Source organism: Sturnus vulgaris, chromosome 10 (genome assembly GCF_052056855.1).
Source record: "Sturnus vulgaris isolate bStuVul1 chromosome 10, bStuVul1.hap1, whole genome shotgun sequence".
Taxonomy (NCBI): Eukaryota; Metazoa; Chordata; class Aves; order Passeriformes; family Sturnidae; genus Sturnus; species Sturnus vulgaris.
This window is the reverse complement of record NC_142252.1, coordinates 23,878,448-23,898,184: the sequence shown is the minus strand read 5'-3', so window position 1 is coordinate 23,898,184 and position 19,737 is coordinate 23,878,448. Positions and strand designations below refer to the sequence as shown.

Sequence of the window (19,737 nt, the reverse complement as noted above, 5' to 3'; positions counted from 1 at the left end):
GGCCACCCTGGCACGGGGGAAGGTGTCCCTGCCACTGGAACGACATCTTTAAGGTCCCTTAAAACCCAAACCGCTCCATGATTTCGCGATTCCATCAAAGTTTATCCACGTGCCAAGCACTGACCGGAACCAATCCCATTTTCCTGGGAGCTCTCGGTGCAGAGCGAGCCCGGGCTGTGCCCGCAGCATCCCCGGCCCGGCCCGGCCCCGCCTCTCTCGGGATGAGCGCCGAGAAGCGCGGGGGGAAATCCCGCGGGTCCCGCGGCTCTATAAGAGCTGTGCCCGGCCGGGACGGGATCCACATCCACATCGAGATGATGGAGATGGTGCGGAGCGGCAGCAGCGGGAAAGGCACCGGGAGCACCCGGAGAGGCACCGGGAGCGGCACCGGGAGAGGCACCGGGAGCAACTCCAGGAGCACCGGGAATGGCACCAGAGATAACACCGAGAACGGCATCGGGAACACCGGGAATGACACCGGGAACACCGGGAGGGACACCGGGATCAGCACCGGGAGCGGGCGGGCAGCGCCGCCTGGCGGTTCCGTGCGGGCATTGCTGCTGTGCCTGGCGCTGCTGCCGCCCCCGGTCCCGGCACTGCCCAGCCCGGTCCCGGCACTGCCCAGCCCGCCCTGCCACTGCCGGAACCGCTCCCGGGAGCTGCTGGAAGCCACCAACGCGTCCCTGCACTGGCTGAAGGTCTGCGGGGAACGGGATGGGAGCGGGAGGGAGAGGGGATGGGGCAGGGGTGGCACCCAGGGGGGCAAGGATGGGGCAGAAGTGGCACCGAATCAGGCAGGGATGGGGCAGAGGTGGCACCCAGGAGGGTGGGGATGGCACTAAGGCAGGCAGGGATGGGGGAACTGTGGTATCCAGGTTGTCAGAGATGTCCCCAGGCGGTCAGTGGTGTCCCCAGGATGTCCCCAGGATGTCAGGGATATCCCCAAGATGTCAGAGGTGTCCCCGGGATGTCAGAGATGGCCCCAGGATGGCAGGGATGTCCCCAAGATATCAGGGATGTCCCCGGGATGTCAGTGGTGGCCCCAGGATGTCAAGGATGGTCTCCAGGTGGTCAGAGATGTCCCCGGGATGTCCCCAGGATGTCCCCAGGGGGGGTGGCCACTCCCTTGGGCACTCCCTGGCGCTCCTTGCTCTCCATCCCTGCTCCTGCCCCACCGTCCCTTCAGGCCAGGGCTCTGCTCGGGCTCTTCCTTTTCCTTTTTTTTTTTTTGTTGTTGTTGTTGTTAAAATTCCTGCTGGTTTCTCACCCATCACCCCGAACCCCCCAGCACCAAACGGCTGCTGCTCCCACGCTGTATTTGTAATTTTTTTACTCTTTCTTCATTTTTTTCCTTTCTCTTTACTCTTCCTAAGAGATCGTTCCCATTTCAAACTCTCCTGCAGTAAAACTCTCCACGTGTGACAATAATCCAAAGCAATTCCCAATAAAATATAAAAACAGATCTGTGCAAAACCTGGGATTATTCCCAATCGATTTCCAATATTTCATTTTTAACCACTGTCCTCCCAGAGCCCCATTCATCTGAGCACAGACAGCTGACACACGTGAAATTATTGCGTATAAATTTATAAAAAAGGATCATTTTAAATTCCTTTTTCACTCCAGGAACTCAACATCCTGGGATTTGAGTGCACCCTTGAGGAGGTGCCTGTGGAGGACATCACCCAGAACCGGATCAACACCATCAGAGCCTGCACAACTCAGGAGCCAGGGGTAAAACGCAGAGAAATTGGAGCTAAAATTGAAATTTTTACCTCGTAGTTTCACGGAATATATCAATCCACACTCCCATTAAATCACAAACTTTATTCTTTGTTTAATTCGCAGCCTGGAAATTGCCCAGTCCTGGAAAGATCAACTTTTGATAAGGTAAATAGCAAATTTTTTTTTTTCGGCAAATTTTCTTTTTTCTCTTTCGTGTGTTTAAAGGAGCAGCAGATTTCCCACAATAACTGACATTTCCCTATTTTTTTTTTTTTTTTTAATTAGGGAAAATGCCTGCAGGGAATTTCTGAGGATGTGAGAGCCTACAGGGCACAGCTGGGGAACCTCCAGGACCCCCAACTCCTGGGGGCTCTCGATAGGATGCTGGAGGTGAGGATTCCTGCCCCCATTTACCCCAAAATTTAGGGGGAAAAAAAAAAAAAAGCTCAATTTCTCCTCCAAATATTGAAATATAACAGCCCTGGTGCACTGGATGTGACACAGGATGGAGTAAAGATTGATAAATCAAATTTTAGTCTCTGTCTACAAATGGAAATCATGGAAATATTTGAAATTTTCCTTTATTAATGATAGGATTTGATATTTCAAAATTTTTCCTCCATCTATTAATGATAAATTAAATATCCCAAATTCTTCCCTCAGTCTATTAATGATAAATATCCTCAATGTTTCCCTCAGCCTACTCACAATAAATTAAATATCCTGATTTTTTCCCTCAGTCTATTAATGACAAATTATACATCCCAAATTCTTTTCTCACTCCATTCATGATAAATTAAATATCCCAAATTCTTCCCTCAGTCTATTAATCAAAATTAAATATCCCAAATTTTTCCCTCACTCTATTTTTAATGACAAATTAAACATCCCATATTCTCCCCTCAGTCTATTAATGATAAATTAAATATTCCAGATTTTTCCCTCAGTCTATTAACGACAAATTAAACATCCCAAGGAACTTTTCCCTCACTTTTTTGAAGACAAATTAAACATCCCAAAATTTTCCATCACTTTATTGATGATAAATTAAATATCCCAAGGAACTTTTCCCTCACTTTATTAATGACAAATTAAATATCCCAAGGAACTTTTCCCTCACTTTATTGATGATAAATTAAACATCCCAAGGAACTTTTCCCTCACTTTTTTGAAGGCAAATTAAACATCCCAAAATTTTCCCTCACTTTATTGATGACAAATTAAACATCCCAAAATTTTCCCTCACTTTATTGATGACAAATTAAACATCCCAAAATTTTCCATCACTTTATTAATGACGAATTAAACATCCCAAGGAACTTTTCCCTCACCTTATTAATGACAAATTAAACGTCCCAAGGGATTTTTTGGGTTTAAGACATTTCCTATCCTCGTGCAGGCCCTGGACAGCTGCACTGGGAAGGTTCCGGAGGTTCCGTTGGGATCGGGATCATCGCGATCATCGGGATCGGGATCGGGATCGGGATCAACCCAATTGGGATCATCAGGATCACGATTGGCATCTTCAGGATCATCAGGATTATTGGGGTCATTGGGATCAGGAACACCGGGACCATTGGGATCACCGGGGTCATCGGGACCATCAGGATCATTGGGATTGGGATCATTGGGATCAGGATCATTGGGATTGGGATCATTGGGATCAGGATCATTGGGATTGGGATCATTGGGATCATTGGGATCATTGGGATCATTGGGATCAGTGGGATCAGCGGGCTGGCTGGAGCGGGCGCCGTTCCCGGCGCGCCTGCGGCTCTGTGCCGTGCTCCAGGCCCTGCGCGTCCGCAGCGTCACCATCAGCAGGATGCTCAACTTCCTCAGCTCCCTCTGAGTGCCACAGCCCCGGGAAACCCTGGGGAACAGAGGGATAGAACCCCGGGAAACCCTGGGGAACAATGGGATAGAACCCCGGGAAACCCTGGGGAACAATGGGATCACAACCCCGGGAAACCCTGGGGAACAATGGGATCACAACCCCGGGAAATGCTGGGAGCAGACCCCGTTAAATTCCCGGCTTTTGGGAAACTGAAATGTCCCCAACTCGTATTTATCCCGATTTACTCTGATTTCTCAGGAACTGAGAGCTATCCATGATAATCCCTTTTCTTGGGGAGCCCTTCCAACCCAGGATATTCTGTTCCACAACTGATTTAGGATTGGATGATATTCCATTCCCTGATTGATTTAGGATGATATTCCATTTTATTCCACGATTTATTTAGGATGATATTCCACTCCATTCCATGATTTATTTAGGATGATATTCCATTCCCTGATTGATTTAGGATGATATTCCACTCTATTCCCTGATTGATGATGATATTCCTTGATTTGAGATTCCATTCTATTCCCTGATTTATTTATGATATTCCTTGATTGAGATTCCATTCTATTCCCTGATTTATTTATGATGATATTCCTTGATTTATTTATGATTATATTCCCTTATTTATTATTATATTCTTTAATTTATAATGATATTCCACTCTATTCCCTGATTTATTTATTATATTCCTTGATTTGAGATTCCATTCTATTTCATGATTTACGATGATATTCTTTCATTTATGATTGTAGTTCCTGATTTATTTATGATGATATTCCTTGATTTATGAGATTCCATTCTACTCCTTGATTAATTTATCATATTCCTTGATTTATTTATGATGATATTCCACTCTAGTCCACGATTTATTATTTATTAAATATTCCCTATTTATTTTATTTATTGCTTAATAAAATCAATGTTTCTCCAAAATCACCGTAGGTTTTTTTTGTCCAACATGAATCCTTTGAAATAATTTGGATATTGCTGGTACAGGAATTGGTAATGGAATTCCCTGTAATTGGTGTGGTTTAAAATTCAAGTTTTCTTCTTGGAAAAACCTGGGATAGGGCAGGTGACCCTGGTCCCTGGCAGGGGTTGGAATGGGATGGGATATTTTGGGATTTCCATCCCAAAAAAACCCCTTGGATGTTTTTGGGGGCACCTCCAGCTTTTCCAGAACGCTGAGGAACAATTTCCATCCTCCTCCTCCTCTTCCCAGGAAATCAATACCCAACTAAAACCAAAAATCAACATTCAGGTGGAAATAATGGAAATTTTTCCTGTTTAATCCTTATTTTTCAAAAGTCTCTTTTCCCTTCCCAAACACACACACAGAGGAAAATGATCCCAATATCCCACAGCCTTAAAAACAAGACAATCCTGGATCTGGTCACTCCTCTTTCCCAATTTTTTTTTTTTTTCCCCAATCCTGCAGCACAGGGATATCAGCTCCTCATATTTTAAGCACCTAAATTCTATTCAAGTTTGAATAAAACAAGTAAAAAAAAAATTAAAAAAAAAAAAAAAAAAAGAAGTATAAAAAGTTTCTCGTACAAAAAAAAAAGAGAATTATACAACGTAAAAAATGGTGACAAACTATACAGAAAAGAGGGGGGAAGAAATTCCACGGGGAAATTCTGAGTTCATAGTGGTGTTCCCATCTTTGGGAATTTCAGGAGGCAGAGCCATAGCTTAACAAGGACTGGATGTAGAGGATCTATACAATAATTCCATATATACAGTGATTATGCAAAGGGATTTGGTACAAATTTAGGATTATTCCTCCCTGATCCATGAGAAATCCAATGTACCTCACGATTCTGGCAGTTCAGTGGTTTTTTGGGATTTTTTTTTTTTTTTTTTTTTGGAAAGGGATGAAAGTTTCCAGGGGAATTCTTCACCCTGTTTTTTTTTTCCCTGATGGAAATAAAAATCTTTTTCTTTTTGATGAAAAAGATCAAATGGTTTCTTCCAGTGTCTGTGGCTTTCCCTGGGGGTGAATTCTGGGATCCACCTTTCCTGAAAGTCTTGGAAGTGGCTTCTATGCACACAAAATCCCATTCCATGAGCATTCCTGGATCCCAGCACCATCCCAGGGGAGCAGAATGGTTGGGTTGGGAAGCTCCCACCTCCTCTTCTTCCTCCTCCTCCTCTTCCTCCTTCCAGCTGGTTCAGCTCTGAGCTGAGAAACCTGAGGGAAAGGGAAAAAACAAACCTGGATTATGGGATCTCTGGAAATTCCTGCAAGACTCAAACGGAGAGAATTTGAATTTGAAAAAGTTTAAGTTGAAAAATTAATATATTAAACTCCCCCCCTACCCCAGGCAGCACAATGCTGTGAGGGAGAGCTCCCCACTTTTCCCAGCCAAGTTGTTTCCAGGGAGAATTAATCATGGAATTTGATTGGAAAAGATCTTCCAGTCCAAGCATTCCCCAGCATTTCCAAGGCCACCCCTGCCCCATGTCCCCACACATCTGAGAAATCCCTGCAGGGTCCTGACTGTGCCAGGCCATGAAGGAATTTTCCCAATATCCAATCTAAACCTCCCCTTTTGTCCTAAATTAAGGAATTTAGAAAGAACAAAAGTTTTGCTGTTGCAAAAAAAAAAAAAAATCCATTTAATTTTTGAGGATAATTCCCCTTGGCTGGCTGAGTTTATAAAATTATGGAATGGTTTGGGTTGGAAAGGCCTTAAAGGTCATTTAATTCCAACCCTTTCAGGGATAATTCCCAGCTCCTTGAATAATTTGGATTTGCAGAAGGTGAACTGAACATAACAACTCCACAGAAAGGAGGGGGAGCTCCCTTGGGAAATCCATCCCCACATGGGATGGAACCACCATCAGGGAAGGTGTTAATTAACCATTAATTAACCATTATTCCTGAAATAAAGACCCAAACAGCTCCAGGAAATCCCGGTTTGGACACCCAGGTCATGCTGGGAGTGCTCTCCACACTCAGAGCAAAAAAAGATTTTTTATCATTTTGTATCAGTCCCCTGAAGGGAAGGATAAAATCACCACTAAATATAAAATCACTGCTGCAAGTGACTGAAGGGAGATATTATGGAGGTCAAAATTAAACCATGCACTGGGGGATTTGGTGAATTCCCTGATGGAATTCCCAAAATCCAGCTGAACCAGGGCTGGATTCAGCAGCACCAGGAGCTGATACCTTGCAGTGCCTGCAGGATCTCGTAGGTGGCTTTTTCCCCCAGGCTCCTCTGCAGAGCCTCTGCTGTTCCATTGCCCTGCTCCTTGTCTCTCCACTTCCTCAGCACCTGGAATTTCTGCATGTTCACCTCGTCCTCCATGGCCCTGATGTCCTCGATGTCCTTCATCTCCATCTGGAGACACTCGATGGCCATTTCCCTCCAGCGCCGGTCCAGGAGCTTGGCGATCACCAGCAGCTGTTGGTCTGTTAAACATTTGGCTCCCATTCCGTCTGAAAAACATTGGATTTTCCCCAAAAATCCACCCTGAGCCTCCCCCGGCACAGCTTGAGGCTGTTCCTTCTCCTCCTGTTCCTGTTCCCTGGGATAAGATCCCAAATCCCTCCGGCTGGCTCCTCCTGTCAGGGAGTTGTGCAGAGCCAGAAATTCCCCGATTCCCTTTTCTCCAGGCTGAGCCCCTTCCCAGCTCCCTCAGGAATTCTCCAAACCCTTCCCATTTCCCTCAGGAATTATCCAGCTCCTTCCCATCTCCCTCAGGAATTCTCCAAACCCTTCCCCATCTCCCTCAGGAATTCTCCATCCCTTTCCCAGCTCCCTCAGGATTTCTAAAAAACCTTCCCCATCGCCCTCAGGAATTCTCCAGGCCCTTCCCCAGCTCCCTCAGGAATTCTCCAGCCCTTCCCCAGCTCCCTCAGGATTTCTCAAAAACCTTCCCCATCTCCCTCAGGAATTCTCCAGCCCTTTCCCAGCTCCCTCAGGAATTCTCCATTCCCTTCCCATCTCCCTCAGGAATTCTCCAGGCCCTTCCCATCTCCCTCAGGAATTCTCCAAACCCTTCCCCATCTCCCTCAGGAATTCTCCAAACCCTTTCCCATCTCCCTCAGGAATTCTCCATCCCTTTCCCATCTCCCTCAGGAATTCTCCATCCCTTTCCCATCTCCCTCAGGAATTCTCCAGGCCCTTCCCCATCTCCCTCAGGAATTCTCCAGGCCCTTTCCCATCTCCCTCAGGAATTCTCCAGGCCCTTTCCCAGCCCCATTCCCTTCCCTGGTCACGCTCCAGCCCCTCCTGTCCCTGTGAGGATCCCAAAGCCGCCCCAGGGCAGCAGTGCCAGCACAGGGGACAGTCACTGCTGGCACCTCCTTGGCCACCCCTGGCTCATGTCCAGGATTGCCAACCAGCACCCCCAGCTCCTCTTCCCACCTTTCCAGCTGCTCTTCCCCAAGCCTGGACCATTCCACAGGGAAAAAAAAATCTTGGATAAAGTGACTCAGTTCCAATCACAGGACACAAAACCGGCCCCAACCAGGTTCTCTCGCAGCCAGGTCCCACCTGCAGTGCTGCCAGTTTTTTGTTTCTTGCTGTGGAGCTCCTCCTCCTCCAGGATGTCGAGGGCTGGCTTCCTCTTTTTCACACCTGGCAAGGGATCAGAGGTGCTGTCACTCGTGTCCCCAGAGCCTGAGAGGGGCACAGGGAACAGGGGCTCCATCCCAAGGGATCTGCAGGGTCACTCACTGGCCTTGCTCCTCCTCTGCTCGTTCTTGTTCTGCTCACAATGGATCCAATCCCCTGGGAAAGGGCACGGGAGGAAAATGTCACTGAGCGATTCCCAGTGCTGGGCCCCAGCTCCAAGAATTCCCAGGCACAAAGCAAAGCTCTTGGGTGGATTCCAGCCCCTCAGGTTTGACAGAATGAGATTTTTTTTTTTCCCCCCCTTTTATTCAACGTGCTGCAGCAGGCCCAAACAGGCAAGAGAGACTGCGAGTTACAATGCAACAATAAAGCAATTTAATATTGTAATTATACAACTCTGTGGAGAATCTGTGGAATAATATATTATAACATGGAATAACATGCAGGAGGGCTGGAACTGAATGGCTCCAAATGAAACCATTCCATGGTCAGAGGGATGGAGCAGCTCTGGCTGGGAGGGAAGGCTGGAAAATTGGGATTGCTCAGCCTGGAGAAGCTTTGGGGTGACCTCAGTGGGGCATTCCAGTGCCTGAAGGAGCTGCAGGAAAGATGGAGAGACACAATTGACAAGGCACGGAGTGACAGCACACAGGGAATGGATTCCCACTGCCAGAGGGCAGGGATGGATGGGACATCGGGAAGGAATTCCTGCCTGGGAGGGTGGGGAGGGGCTGGGATGGAATTCCCAGATTTGCTGTGGCTGCCCCTGGATCCCTGGAAAAGCCCAAGGAGCAGCCTGGGACAGTGGGAGGTGTCCCTGGATGGGATTTAAGGTCAATCCCAGGCCATTCCCTCATTCCCAAGGACTCACTCTCTCGGAGTTTGGCTTTCCAGACGGTCTCCTCCGAGTCCTGCTCCACCAGGGACAAGGTGAAGTCATCAGGCTTCTCCAAATACACCTCAAAGTAACTCTTCAGTTTCAAGACTGACCCATCAACAAATTCAATCTCCTATCCGACAGAAATATAGAATAAAAGGAAATATTTACCTAAAATAAACCTAAATATTTCCCTAAAATAAACAAAAGAGGAGGCAATTGGCTGTTGGGAGAGATCCAAACCAAACTCCAATTTCCCCAGAGTTTTGCTGTTGACTTTAGCATGGGGATTTCATCCCAGAATTTCAGGGCTCCAAGAGGCAAATGGTTCTTTTTTTGTGCCCTATTTGCAGGGAAACTGCAGTGCAGGAAGTGAGGGTTGTGTAAAGGACTCACCACAGGAGTGATTTCAGCTTCTGGCTCACAGATCAATCTGTACTTCTTTCCTTCCTGCAGTAATTTTTGGCATACAGGGGGCTTTTCAATTTTAACAAATTTCCTTTTCGAGAGTTTTACAGTCTTTGAGATATCCTAAAATTTAAAAATACCATTTCAAGCTTAATCTTTCAGCATTACTCATTGAAATTAACATTTAGAACCTGTGTTCAGGTGGCTCCTCGGGCTGTTCCCTGGGCCCAGCTTTACAGAACAGCCACGATCTGTTCCACAATTTTCCCAAAAAAGCTGTGGAATCACCACCACGCTCCAAAAGCATCACTAAACCTCTCCAGCTGTGCTGCCACGGGGATGAAATGGGAGAAGAGGGTTTGAAACCTGAATAAAAGGAAGGTTTTTGTGCCTGTCCTCGCTGTAATTGGGTAAATTAAAGTCCTGCTCCTGCCAGAGCTCCTGAATGATCCCACAAACCCAATTTGCTCACTATAACAAACTGCAGGGCACAGCAGGACATTTTCTAAAGCTGGCATTTTCTCCAGGGTCAGTTCCATGGCCTCTCTCCTCTCTGCAGACACGCTCTGCTCTCCTCAGGGATTATTTCTGACCTGACCCTTGGCAGCAGGAACGTTGGTGGCGTGTGGATGAATTCATTGTCAGCTGCTCTCCCAAATCCCCATATTTTCACTGGGGACTCCACCACTGCCCTGTTCCAAACCTGACCACCCTTTTCCTGAAGGAGTTTTCCCTTCCATCCAATCTAAACCTCCTCTGGCACAACCTGAGGCTGTTTCCTCTTCTAACTTGGTAGAAGTGACTGGGATAAAGAATGGAAATGGAAAAGCTCCCTTTACAAGGGATGGAGCGACAGGAAAAAAGAGGGAATGGCTTCAAAATTCCAAGACTGTAGGTTTAGATGGGATTTTGGGATGGAATTGTTCCCTGGCAGGGTGGGCAGGGCTGGCACAGCTGTGGCTGCCCCTGGAGCCCTGGCAGTGCCCAAGGTTGGACATTGGGGTTGGATCACCCTGGGACAGTGGGAGGTGTCCCTGCCATGGCCCTGGATGGGATTTCAGCTCCTTCCAACCCAACCCAGTCTGGGATTCAGAGATTCTGAGCAATTCCAGCAGCAATTCCATTGGAATTACACAGGCAGACAGAGATAGGATAAGGGGAGCCTTGAAATGAAGAAAAAGAAAGAAAGATCTTGATTAGATATTGGGGAGAAATCCCTTCCTGGCAGGGTGGGCAGGGTGGCACAGGGTGCCCAGATTTGCTGTGGCTGCCCCTGGATCCCTGGCAGTGCCCAAGGCCAGGCTGGACATTGGGGTTTGGAGCTGTGGGAGGTGAAATCCCAGAATCCCAGAATCACCAGCTTGGGAGAGACCTCCAAGAGCACCAAGTCCAACCCATTCCCCAACACCTCAACTAAACCATGGCCGTTTTTAAACACACCCAGCAATGGTGACTCCACCACCACCCCAGGCAGTCAATTCCAGCAGTTGATCATGAAAATGAGATGGGATTGAAGTTCCCATCCCACCCAAACCACGCCAGGATTCCTCAGCCCGCCCTCCCCAGCCATACCTTGATGAAGGAGTCGTTGTTGGTGGCCAGGTAGACCCAGAAGGAGAGGGAGGGGTGCTCATCGATGGCTTTGTAGAGGATGACAGCCCCGTGGTACTGCAGGGGCTGCTGGCTCTGGATCAGGGGGCCCACGGGGGACAGGGAGCTCACCACCCACTTGACGTGGGACGCCGAGAACTCGGCCGAGGGCTCGATGGTCGCGCCGTCACCTTTAACGTGCAGCACCTTGAATGCCACTCCAGCCCCGTGACCTGGGGGACAAACTGGGCTCAGAACGGCCCCAGGTGTGCCTGGAACCCCCCTGATTTACCCAAATATGAGTCCTGAACTAATACTGATATTCACACACTGATCTGTGGGGACAAGCTGGGCTCGGGATGTCCCCAGGTATCTCTGCTACCCCTGTGTCCCTGGAACCCCCCTGATTTACCCAAATATGAGTATTGAACTAATACTGATACTCACACACCCTGATCTGGGGGGACAAACTGGGCTCAGGATGTCCCCAAGTGTCCCTGGCATCCCCTTGATTTACCAAAATACAAGTATTGGCCTAATACCAATACTCAACTCCTCTCTCAAAAAACTCTCTAACAATTTTAAGTTAGAAAGTTTATGTTTATTTCAGCGTGGGGTAACCCCCTAATACCCACTGCAAAGTTCTAAGCAATTCCAGAGTCCATTTCTTTACAAAGAGCTGAAATTTTTACATGTTCATCACACCAACACCCCCTATTCCCCCCTGCCATGGTCATCAGCCTGAAAGGCTGTTAACCATGCCTAGTTTGCTCCCTGAATTGGGTCACTGGTCCTTTTTATGGGAAGGGGTTGTAAAAAGAGGAAACAAAGTGAGTCTTCCTCATTCTGAACTTTCCACCCCTCCCACAGACACAACACAAATGAGCTCTGGGAAAATTCCAATTTCATCTCTCGGTGACTCTGGAATGGGTTTTGTCCCTACGTGTCAAAGATTCGCAATTCTCTGTGCTCCTTTAGACCTATTTATCAGTTTCTCATGACGAACAAACATCCAAACGACAAGCCATTAGTAATTTAAACCCGGGACAGCCACCTCCAATCGGGGTCCTTTCAACCAACTCCCAATTTCCTCCAGCAAAACCTATCTGCCCGACTGAATTCCAACAACCCTGCCTAGAGCTAAAAAATCCTGATGTTTTTGGTGTGTCCCGCTGGCCCCAGGGCCACTCACCCCCCAGGCAGAGGCAGTGTGGGAACTGCAGGGAGCCGAGCACGGCGGGCACTGAGCAGCGCACGTCGAACAGGGGTCCCCCCACGATCCAGGGTTTCTTCACCAGCTGGGCATATTTGCTCCAGGATAACAGGGAATACGTGATCCTGGCAGCTCCTGTCACCTCGAAAATCAACCCTGTGATGCTGCACTGGTAGGTGCCCTCTGCATCCAGCTGCACCCTGCAAGAAAAAAGCCAAAAAAAAAAAAAATATGGTGGGAATTGCCAGGGGTAAAGAAAATTATTCCCTCGGGTTTTATCTCCACAGCACAGCGGCCACAAAGGGCTCCAGTCTGGTTTGGAGCTGGCACTGGGCTGTTAAAAGTTGGTGAGGACCCACCCAGCCTATGCAAAACAGCTGGAAATGAGCATTTTGCATAAAACTCTCTGTGGAAGGAGCTGCCCTCACAGGAATTGTCACAGCCAATATTTCCCGTGGGTAATATCAATATCCAGCATGGACATCCCACAGGGATCATTCCAAGGCACACACAGGGAAAAATGCACTGCTGAAGGGGAGGGGGAAGCAGGGCAGGATGCCTCATGTGCATCCAGGCTGAAATAAGCACATAAAAATGGGGCTGCTGTAAATTACATCCCGAAAAACCCTCCCAGGAGTTGTCTTGGACCCGGATCTGGAGGCAGCACAGGCTCTGAACTGTGATTTTTTTAAGGATCTGGGTGCACCTTCCAGTATAAATCCAAATGCATTTGTGCAGCAAATGAGCTGTTTGCTCACTTCAACCCAAGACTGAAGCACCTTAATGAGGACAATGGAAACTCAAACCCATTATTCATACATAAATTGTCCTCCAGCAAGTCTCCTGGGGGTCACTTGCTCCTTCTGGTCCTGCAAATAGATTTAAAAAAAAAAAAAGGATCTTTAAAAAGGTGAGGAAACAGCAGAATTACAGTTTGCAAATGATCTCATGCAAAATAAGTGGGTGGGTTTTTTTTCCTCACAAACCTACATTTTCATTCCTGCAGTGCTCACAGGGTGGCAAGTAGTTCCCTCCTAGTGGGAAAAGAGGAAGAAGAGTTCATGAAAAGCCAAGTAATTAAACAGGCAGGAATAATAATAAAAAAACCCCTCAGAAGATCTGTTCCTACCTGACTCATTGCAGTAAGGTGGGGATTCCTTCTCCTCCTGTTCTTCATCTAGGAAAAAGGAGTTTGGAGTAAATATCTCCATGTCCAGAGGGTTTCTGCTCCCACATTCACCCAGGACAAATCCACAATTTCATCTGCTTAAATTCATCAAATCCTAAGGAGAACATTCCTGAGAATCCTTGCACAGCCTGAGGGTGAAGCTGAACATCAGGATACAAATTTGCCAAAAGCTCCCAAATTGCCCAAACTCCTGGGAATTTTCACGGGGGTTAAAAAAAGATTGATCCTGGGATGAGCCTTGTGGTGCCAAGGACAAAATTCAACGTGGAAACTTGGGAACAGCTTTCCCAAGGAGCAACCACCACATTGTCTGCACTGTGTTTGTCCCTAAAATGATCTGGAAGTGCCTGGATCCTCCGGGCTGAATCCATCAGGACAGAATTAAATGATTGGAAAGTGCCTGGATTCTCCTTTGGAAGTGCCTGGATTCTCGTGACTGAATCCAACAGGACAGAATTAAATAATTGGAAAGTGCCTGGATCTTCCTGGCTGGATCCATCAGGACAGAATTAAATGACTGGAAAGTGCCTGGATTCTCCTTTGGAAGTGCCTGGATTCTCCTGGCTGAATCCATCAGGACACAATTCCAGCAGAGCTGACACTTCAGGCCAAAGGCTGTGTCCTGAGGGGTGGATTTGGGAGCAGGGGAGTGGCAGGGCTGCTTCCCATCCCACCTCCCTCCCGGGAAAAAGGGATCCTGGAGGCTGTCCTGGATCCTGGAGGCTGTCCCAGAGCTATCCTGGAGCACAGCCAGGGGACGTTTGGCTGCAAACAGCAGCCAGGCCCAGCCCCTGAGCTGCAGCAGGGCTGGAGCAGCACCAGGAACACTCCCTGCACCCCTCATGTCCTAGGGATGCTCTCCAGCAGCTCCTTTTTCCAAAAAAAAAAAAAAAAAAAAAAAGGAGCTGGGTTTTGTTTATCCGAGCTGGCTTCCTCCTGCTGAGTAAGGGATAACAGGGACAATAAACCCAAACTGACCCAGCCTTCCTCCAGCCCACTCCTCTGCAGCTGCAGAGAAAAACCTTTGCAATTGTTTCATTATCACACAAAGCCAGAACGAACTGCTGGCAGCAAAACCCATGGAAGCACAAACCCACCGACAGCAAACATTTCCTTTAATTCTTTTCCTGTCCAGCCTGTCTGGCCAGGTCTGTTGCCAACTCTTGAGGAAATTTATGGCCTCTTGGTGTTTGGAAAAGTGCTGGGGTGTAAAAATACCCGCGGGTATTGTGAGGTGTTGTGTCTGCCAGGGTGAAAGCAGCACGAGCTGCTGCCCTTTGATCATCGACAGGAAATCATTGCCTCCCAAAAAATTTATTGGGAAAGAGATCAGAGTTAGCATTCCCTGATAACTGTGAGATTATACCCAGGAGCTGCAGGTGGTTTAAACCGAACAACAGTTTTAAAAAAGCAAACAGAAAAATAAATCTCAATGTTCTGCTCACCTGACTCCTCTTCTGAGCTGCTGCCCTTTCATCACTGACAGGAAATCACTGCCTCCCAAAAATTTCATTGGGACAGCAATCAGAGTTAGCATTCCCTGATAACTGTGAGGTTATACCCAGGAGCAGCAGGTGGTTTAAACTGAACATCAGTTTTAAAAAAGGGATTACAGGTAAATCAATCACAGTGCTCTGCTCACCTGACTCCTCTTCTGAGCTGCTGCTGGAGCTGCCTTCAGAACTGGCTTCTCCTTAAAAATAAGCACAGGTGGAATGTGAGTCCAGGGATGCATCCAGAGGTTTGGATCCATCAGGCCAGGCAGCAGATTAGATGATGGAACAGGGAAAAAAAAAAAAAAAATCGGAGAAAAACATCAGAGCATCAAATCCCAGCACCAGGGGAGACTTTGGGGTCACCCAGGCCCTTCTGAAGGGTGCTCAGAATATTTAAATCTCATGTTTTATAGAGCCTGGGATCATTTTGGAGCTTCACCCATGGCACATGCCAGTTAAACGATGGTTTTCCATGGCAGTGGGAGCTGCGTGTCCCACCAGACGTGACTCGTGTGGATGTGCCTTCAGTCACTTATCCTTACAAACACCACCCGAAGAGAAACCAGCACTGGGAAGGCAGGGATGTGCTTTGGGATGTGGCTGGGGGAGGAATTTGGGATGCAGGAGCAGTCACAGCGTGCCAGGAGTGAGGAAATCCCTCAGCCATGGTGTGCTCACCCTCCGGGTGCTCCGATCCCGATCCTGATCCCGAGCCCTCCATGCTGTTGGGTGTCACCTCTGCCACAGAAAAACAGGGAATAAAAGTCTGAGGAGGATTTGACTCTTCTCTTGCCAATTTAGTACTCAGAGGAAGGGAATAAATAACAAAAGAGCGGGGAGTTTAAAAATCAGCATAAACCCCAAAATAATCCATAAATGAAGGGTTTTCACCGAGGCTTTTAAAGCCAGTTAGAGAATTCCCATTCCCAGGGATGAGCATTTCCCAAAATCTTTGGGTTTTAAAGCCAGTTAGAGAATTCTCATTCCCAGGGATGAGCATTTCCCAAAATCCCAAAATCTTTGGGTTTTAAAGCCAGTTAGAGAATTCTCATTCCCAGGGATGAGCATTTCCCAAAATCCCAAAATCTTTGGGTTTTAAAGCCAGTTAGAGAATTCTCATTCCCAGGGATGAGCATTTCCCAAAATCCCTGTACCTTTTGAACTGGTTTTAAGACCAGTTTTAGAATTCAATTCCCAAGGATGGGCATTTCCCAGAATCCCTGTACCTTTTCAGCTGGTTTTAAGGCCAGTTTTAGAATTCCAGTTCCCATTTCCAAGGATGGGCATTTCCCAAAATCCCTGTGCATTTTGAACTGGTTTTAAAGCCAGTTTTAGAATTCCCATTCCCATTCCCAAGGATAGGCATTTCCCAGAGTCCCTGTACCTTTTTCATCCGAGGAGAGGGACTCTGCCCCGCTGGAAGACAAAAGCAGGAACACGTGAGAACTCTGCCAGTCCTTTCCCACATTTCCACAGGGGGAGCATTCCCAGCTCCTGCCTGCTGGCATCGCTCCCAGCCTCGGCAATCTGGGAGCTGGCTTGGGACGGGGGGTTGGGAATTTGATATTAAATTTATCTCCTGCAGCATCAGCCCTGCCCTGGCTCTCTCCTGATCTTTTTGGGGACACCTGGCTCTGCTGGACACAATTCCCACTGGAACAAGCTCCTGGTTCCAGCCCCTTTTGCCAAGAACCAGGATCCTGTGCCAGATTTGGGTTCAATCCAACCAATCTCCAGGCAGGCAAGGAACTCAGAAAAACTTTGGATCCAGCAGATCCATTGGTGGCAGATTCACACCAAGCTCCATCCACTCCTGCAAAAGGGGGAAAACCTGCTGTGGTTATCATCCACGGATAAAAATCCTGTTTGGAAACCTTTTCCAGGAGCTCCACGACATCTGTCAGGCAGATCCAGCAAAGAAAATCTGCCCTGGGTGCAGTCACCATAAAGCAGCAGGTGACATCCAGCTCTCCTGCATTGTGGTGACATCAGGAAATATTCCAGAACCTCCACCCTGCCAAGGGGCAGCTAGCAGAGCAGGAAGGGAATTTTTTTTTTTATTTTTGTGAGGGTCACATTGCAATCCCAGGGATGCTGGGGATGGTGAAGCTGAGCTGTGGGAGCTGCTCGGCTCAGGGGGCTGATTTTGGCCACCCTGTGGTGAGTGAGCATCAGGGTCACACTGGGACACTGAGCCACAAAACTGCAAAAGAAATAAAGAGATGGGAATGGCAGAGGCAGGAAAATCAAGAATAGGATTCCTGAGGAACTCAGGGAAGCAATGGCAATGCCAGCTGGGGGTTCCTGGCAAAGCACAGCAGAGAGGCTGCAAAAACTTCTGGGTCAAGGGCAGGAAGAGATGGGAAAGCTTTTCCCCCCACAAGAAATTACACAACAGTTAGCTCTTCAAACTGTATCTTTGAAAAAAAAAACAAACAAAAAAAACCCAAAAAAAAACAAAAAAACCCCACCAACAAAATTTATTTATCTGGAGGATTTGGATGAAGCCTGGATGCTCTCCAGGGCCAGTCCCCGAGCCAAGCCACGTTTGTGCAACCCTTCAGCCCTTCCACCAAGTGCTGGCTTGCAAATTTGGGCTCGCTTCCCTCGAACCCCTCCAGCTGCATTTCCCTCCTCCCGCGCTGGCAAAGGGCGCAGAAACCGGGAGGGGGGGCGGGGGGGAGAAGGAAATAAAGAAACAAAAAACGCACCCAAACAGCCGCGCTTTGTGCAGTTAATAACTGCAACCATTAATTGCTCGGGGAGATGGAGGAGGAGCCGGGCACGGAGAGCGCGATAAAGGAAAAGGGGAGATAAACACGAGCTGTGCTGGGGGTTAGGACAGAATGGGGGTACCGGGGGGGTTCGGGGGGTACCGGGGGGGTTCGGGGGTACCGGGGGGGTTCGGGGGTACCGGGGGGAGCGGAGCGGAGCAGCAGCCGCGCTTTGTGCAGTTAATAACTGCAACCATTAATTGCACGGGGAAATGGAGGAGGAGCCGGGCACGGAGAGCGCGATAAAGGAAGGGGGGAGATAAACACGAGCTGTGCTGGGGGTTAGGGAACGATGGGGGGACCGGGGGGTACCGGGGGGGCTCGGGGGGTACCAGGGGGTTCAGGGGTACCGGGGGTAGCCGGTGGAGCGGAGCAGCAGCCGCGCTTTGTGCAGTTAATAACTGCAACCATTAATTGCACGGGGAAATGGAGGAGGAGCCGGGCACGGAGAGCGCGATAAAGGAAGGGGGGAGATAAACACGAGCTGTGCTGGGGGTTAGGACAGAATGGGGGGTACCGAGGGGGTTCTGAGGGTACCGGGGGGGTTCGGGGGGTACCAGGGAGTTCAGGGGTACCGGGTGGAGCGGAGCAGCAGCCGCGCTTTGTCCGCAGGAGCGGGGGATGCTCGCAGCCCCCGCTGCAGGTGCACGGCCGGGCTCGGGTACCCGAACCGGGGGGATTGATTTGGGGGAATTGATTTGGGGGGATTGATTTTGGGGGATTTTGGGGGATTTGGGGGGATGGGAGGGACCCTCCGGGCTCGGTGCTCATGGAAAAGGGGGAGGGGCCGGGAGGGGATGGAGGATGGCGGGGATGGATGCAGGTGGGGTGGGGGATGGGAGGATGCGAGGGGAGGGGTTGGGGACAGCGGGGGGACAGCGGGGGGACAGCGGGGTGGCCTTGGGGACAGGGGGATGGTGCAGGGGGAACAGGGGGATGGTGCAGGGGGGACACGGGGACAGCAGGGACCCCAGCCCCGCTCACCTGTCGGGCTCCTGGGCCGGGCCGGACATCGCGGAGGATCCGCCCGGCGACACCGAGCGGGAACGGCCGCGACCTCCGCGCGTGGGGGGCGGCACCGCGGGGACCGGCCCGGGATCCGCCCCGGGATCCGCCCCGGGATCCGCCCCTGGATCCGCCCCCGGATCCGCCCCCCGACCGCTATTTAAATAACGAAATAATGGAGACAATTTAAAAAAAATATATCTATAATAAATAATAAAATATTTAAGGTAATTATATTTTATATTCTTATATGTTTTATATGTTTAATATAACTGTGATATATTTATGCAATTATTACATTTTTTATATTATATTAGTCTCTTCTCGTAATTATCAAATAATTATACATTTGATTTTATAGATTTATAATATTTTCTATTTCTGTATTATGTATTATGTACTATTATAGATAATATAATTATATAATATCTAGAAAAAATATATTATGTATTATTATTATATATTATGTATTATACATTATATGTTATATATTATATATTATATATTATATATTATATATTATATATTATATATTATATATTATGTTCACGTTATATGCTATATGTAATTTATTTTATTATTATATATAATATATTTTAATGTTTTATATTGTATATAACATGTATTTTATATAGTATAGTATATTATCGCATAGTATAGTATATTAATAATAAATAATAAAATAATAAAGATAATAATAATGTAATATTTCAAATAATTTAATAAAATAATAAAGATAATAAAATAATAAAGATAATAAAGATAATAAAATAACATTACCCAGAGATAATATTGATATTCTGGGCGTATTAGGTGTTATCTATTGGAATATTTGTATTACATACACGTATTCGATGGTCCTAAAATCCCAGAATGGTTTGGGTATTAAAGTTTATCTGGTTCCACCCCCCCGACAATTTCCATGGATCCGGTTGCTCCAAGCCCTGTTCAACCTGGCCTTGGACACGTCAGGATCTGCCTCCAGCTGGCAGAGCTGCTTAGGGGGAAAAAAAAAAATTAAACTA

At 47.8% G+C, this 19,737-nt stretch overlaps 2 protein-coding genes across 5 annotated transcripts; one reads left to right on the top strand and one right to left on the bottom strand.

Moving 5' to 3' along the window:
- The first annotated feature begins 221 nt into the window (after positions 1–221).
- IL12A (interleukin 12A) lies at positions 222–5,108 on the top strand. Its single transcript, XM_088170390.1, has 5 exons — positions 222–698; positions 1,627–1,734; positions 1,849–1,890; positions 2,011–2,115; positions 3,125–5,108. The coding sequence occupies exons 1-5, from the start codon at positions 222–224 to the stop codon at positions 3,575–3,577; spliced, it is 1,185 nt and encodes a 394-aa protein (XP_088026516.1). The 3' UTR covers positions 3,578–5,108.
- Positions 4,834–18,803, bottom strand: CARD8 (caspase recruitment domain family member 8). Of its 4 annotated transcripts, XM_088171091.1 has the most exons (15): positions 18,692–18,803; positions 16,318–16,349; positions 15,612–15,671; positions 15,080–15,130; positions 13,378–13,425; positions 13,239–13,282; positions 13,068–13,117; positions 12,228–12,448; positions 11,018–11,268; positions 9,434–9,568; positions 9,032–9,170; positions 8,263–8,316; positions 8,080–8,163; positions 6,750–7,019; positions 4,834–5,765 (listed from the first exon to the last, which is right to left on the bottom strand). In XM_088171091.1, the coding sequence occupies exons 1-15, from the start codon at positions 18,718–18,720 to the stop codon at positions 5,746–5,748; spliced, it is 1,488 nt and encodes a 495-aa protein (XP_088027217.1). In that variant the 5' UTR covers positions 18,721–18,803; the 3' UTR covers positions 4,834–5,745. The 4 variants fall into 4 exon arrangements, with proteins under 4 accessions (XP_088027217.1, XP_088027213.1, XP_088027214.1 ...); XM_088171087.1 differs by lacking the exon at positions 18,692–18,803 and having other exon boundaries at positions 16,318–17,566; XM_088171088.1 differs by lacking the exons at positions 9,434–9,568; positions 18,692–18,803 and having other exon boundaries at positions 16,318–17,579.
- Between the last annotated feature and the right edge of the window lie 934 nt (positions 18,804–19,737).

Bases quoted from the DNA above. Each gene is read 5' to 3' on its own strand.
- IL12A (XM_088170390.1), top strand. From the start codon at position 222: ATGAGCGCCGAGAAGCGCGGGGGGAAATCCCGCGGGTCCCGCGGCTCT. The intron at 699-1,626 runs GTCTGCGGGGAA...TTTTCACTCCAG, and splicing joins CGTCCCTGCACTGGCTGAAG to GAACTCAACATCCTGGGATT. The intron at 2,116-3,124 runs GTGAGGATTCCT...ATCCTCGTGCAG, and splicing joins CTCTCGATAGGATGCTGGAG to GCCCTGGACAGCTGCACTGG.
- CARD8 (XM_088171087.1), bottom strand. From the start codon at position 16,879: ATGGTGACTGCACCCAGGGCAGATTTTCTTTGCTGGATCTGCCTGACA. The intron at 15,131-15,611 runs GTGAGCACACCA...CTTATTTTTAAG, and splicing joins GGGATCGGAGCACCCGGAGG to GAGAAGCCAGTTCTGAAGGC. The intron at 8,164-8,262 runs GTGAGTGACCCT...ATCCCTTGCCAG, and splicing joins GCAGAGGAGGAGCAAGGCCA to GTGTGAAAAAGAGGAAGCCA.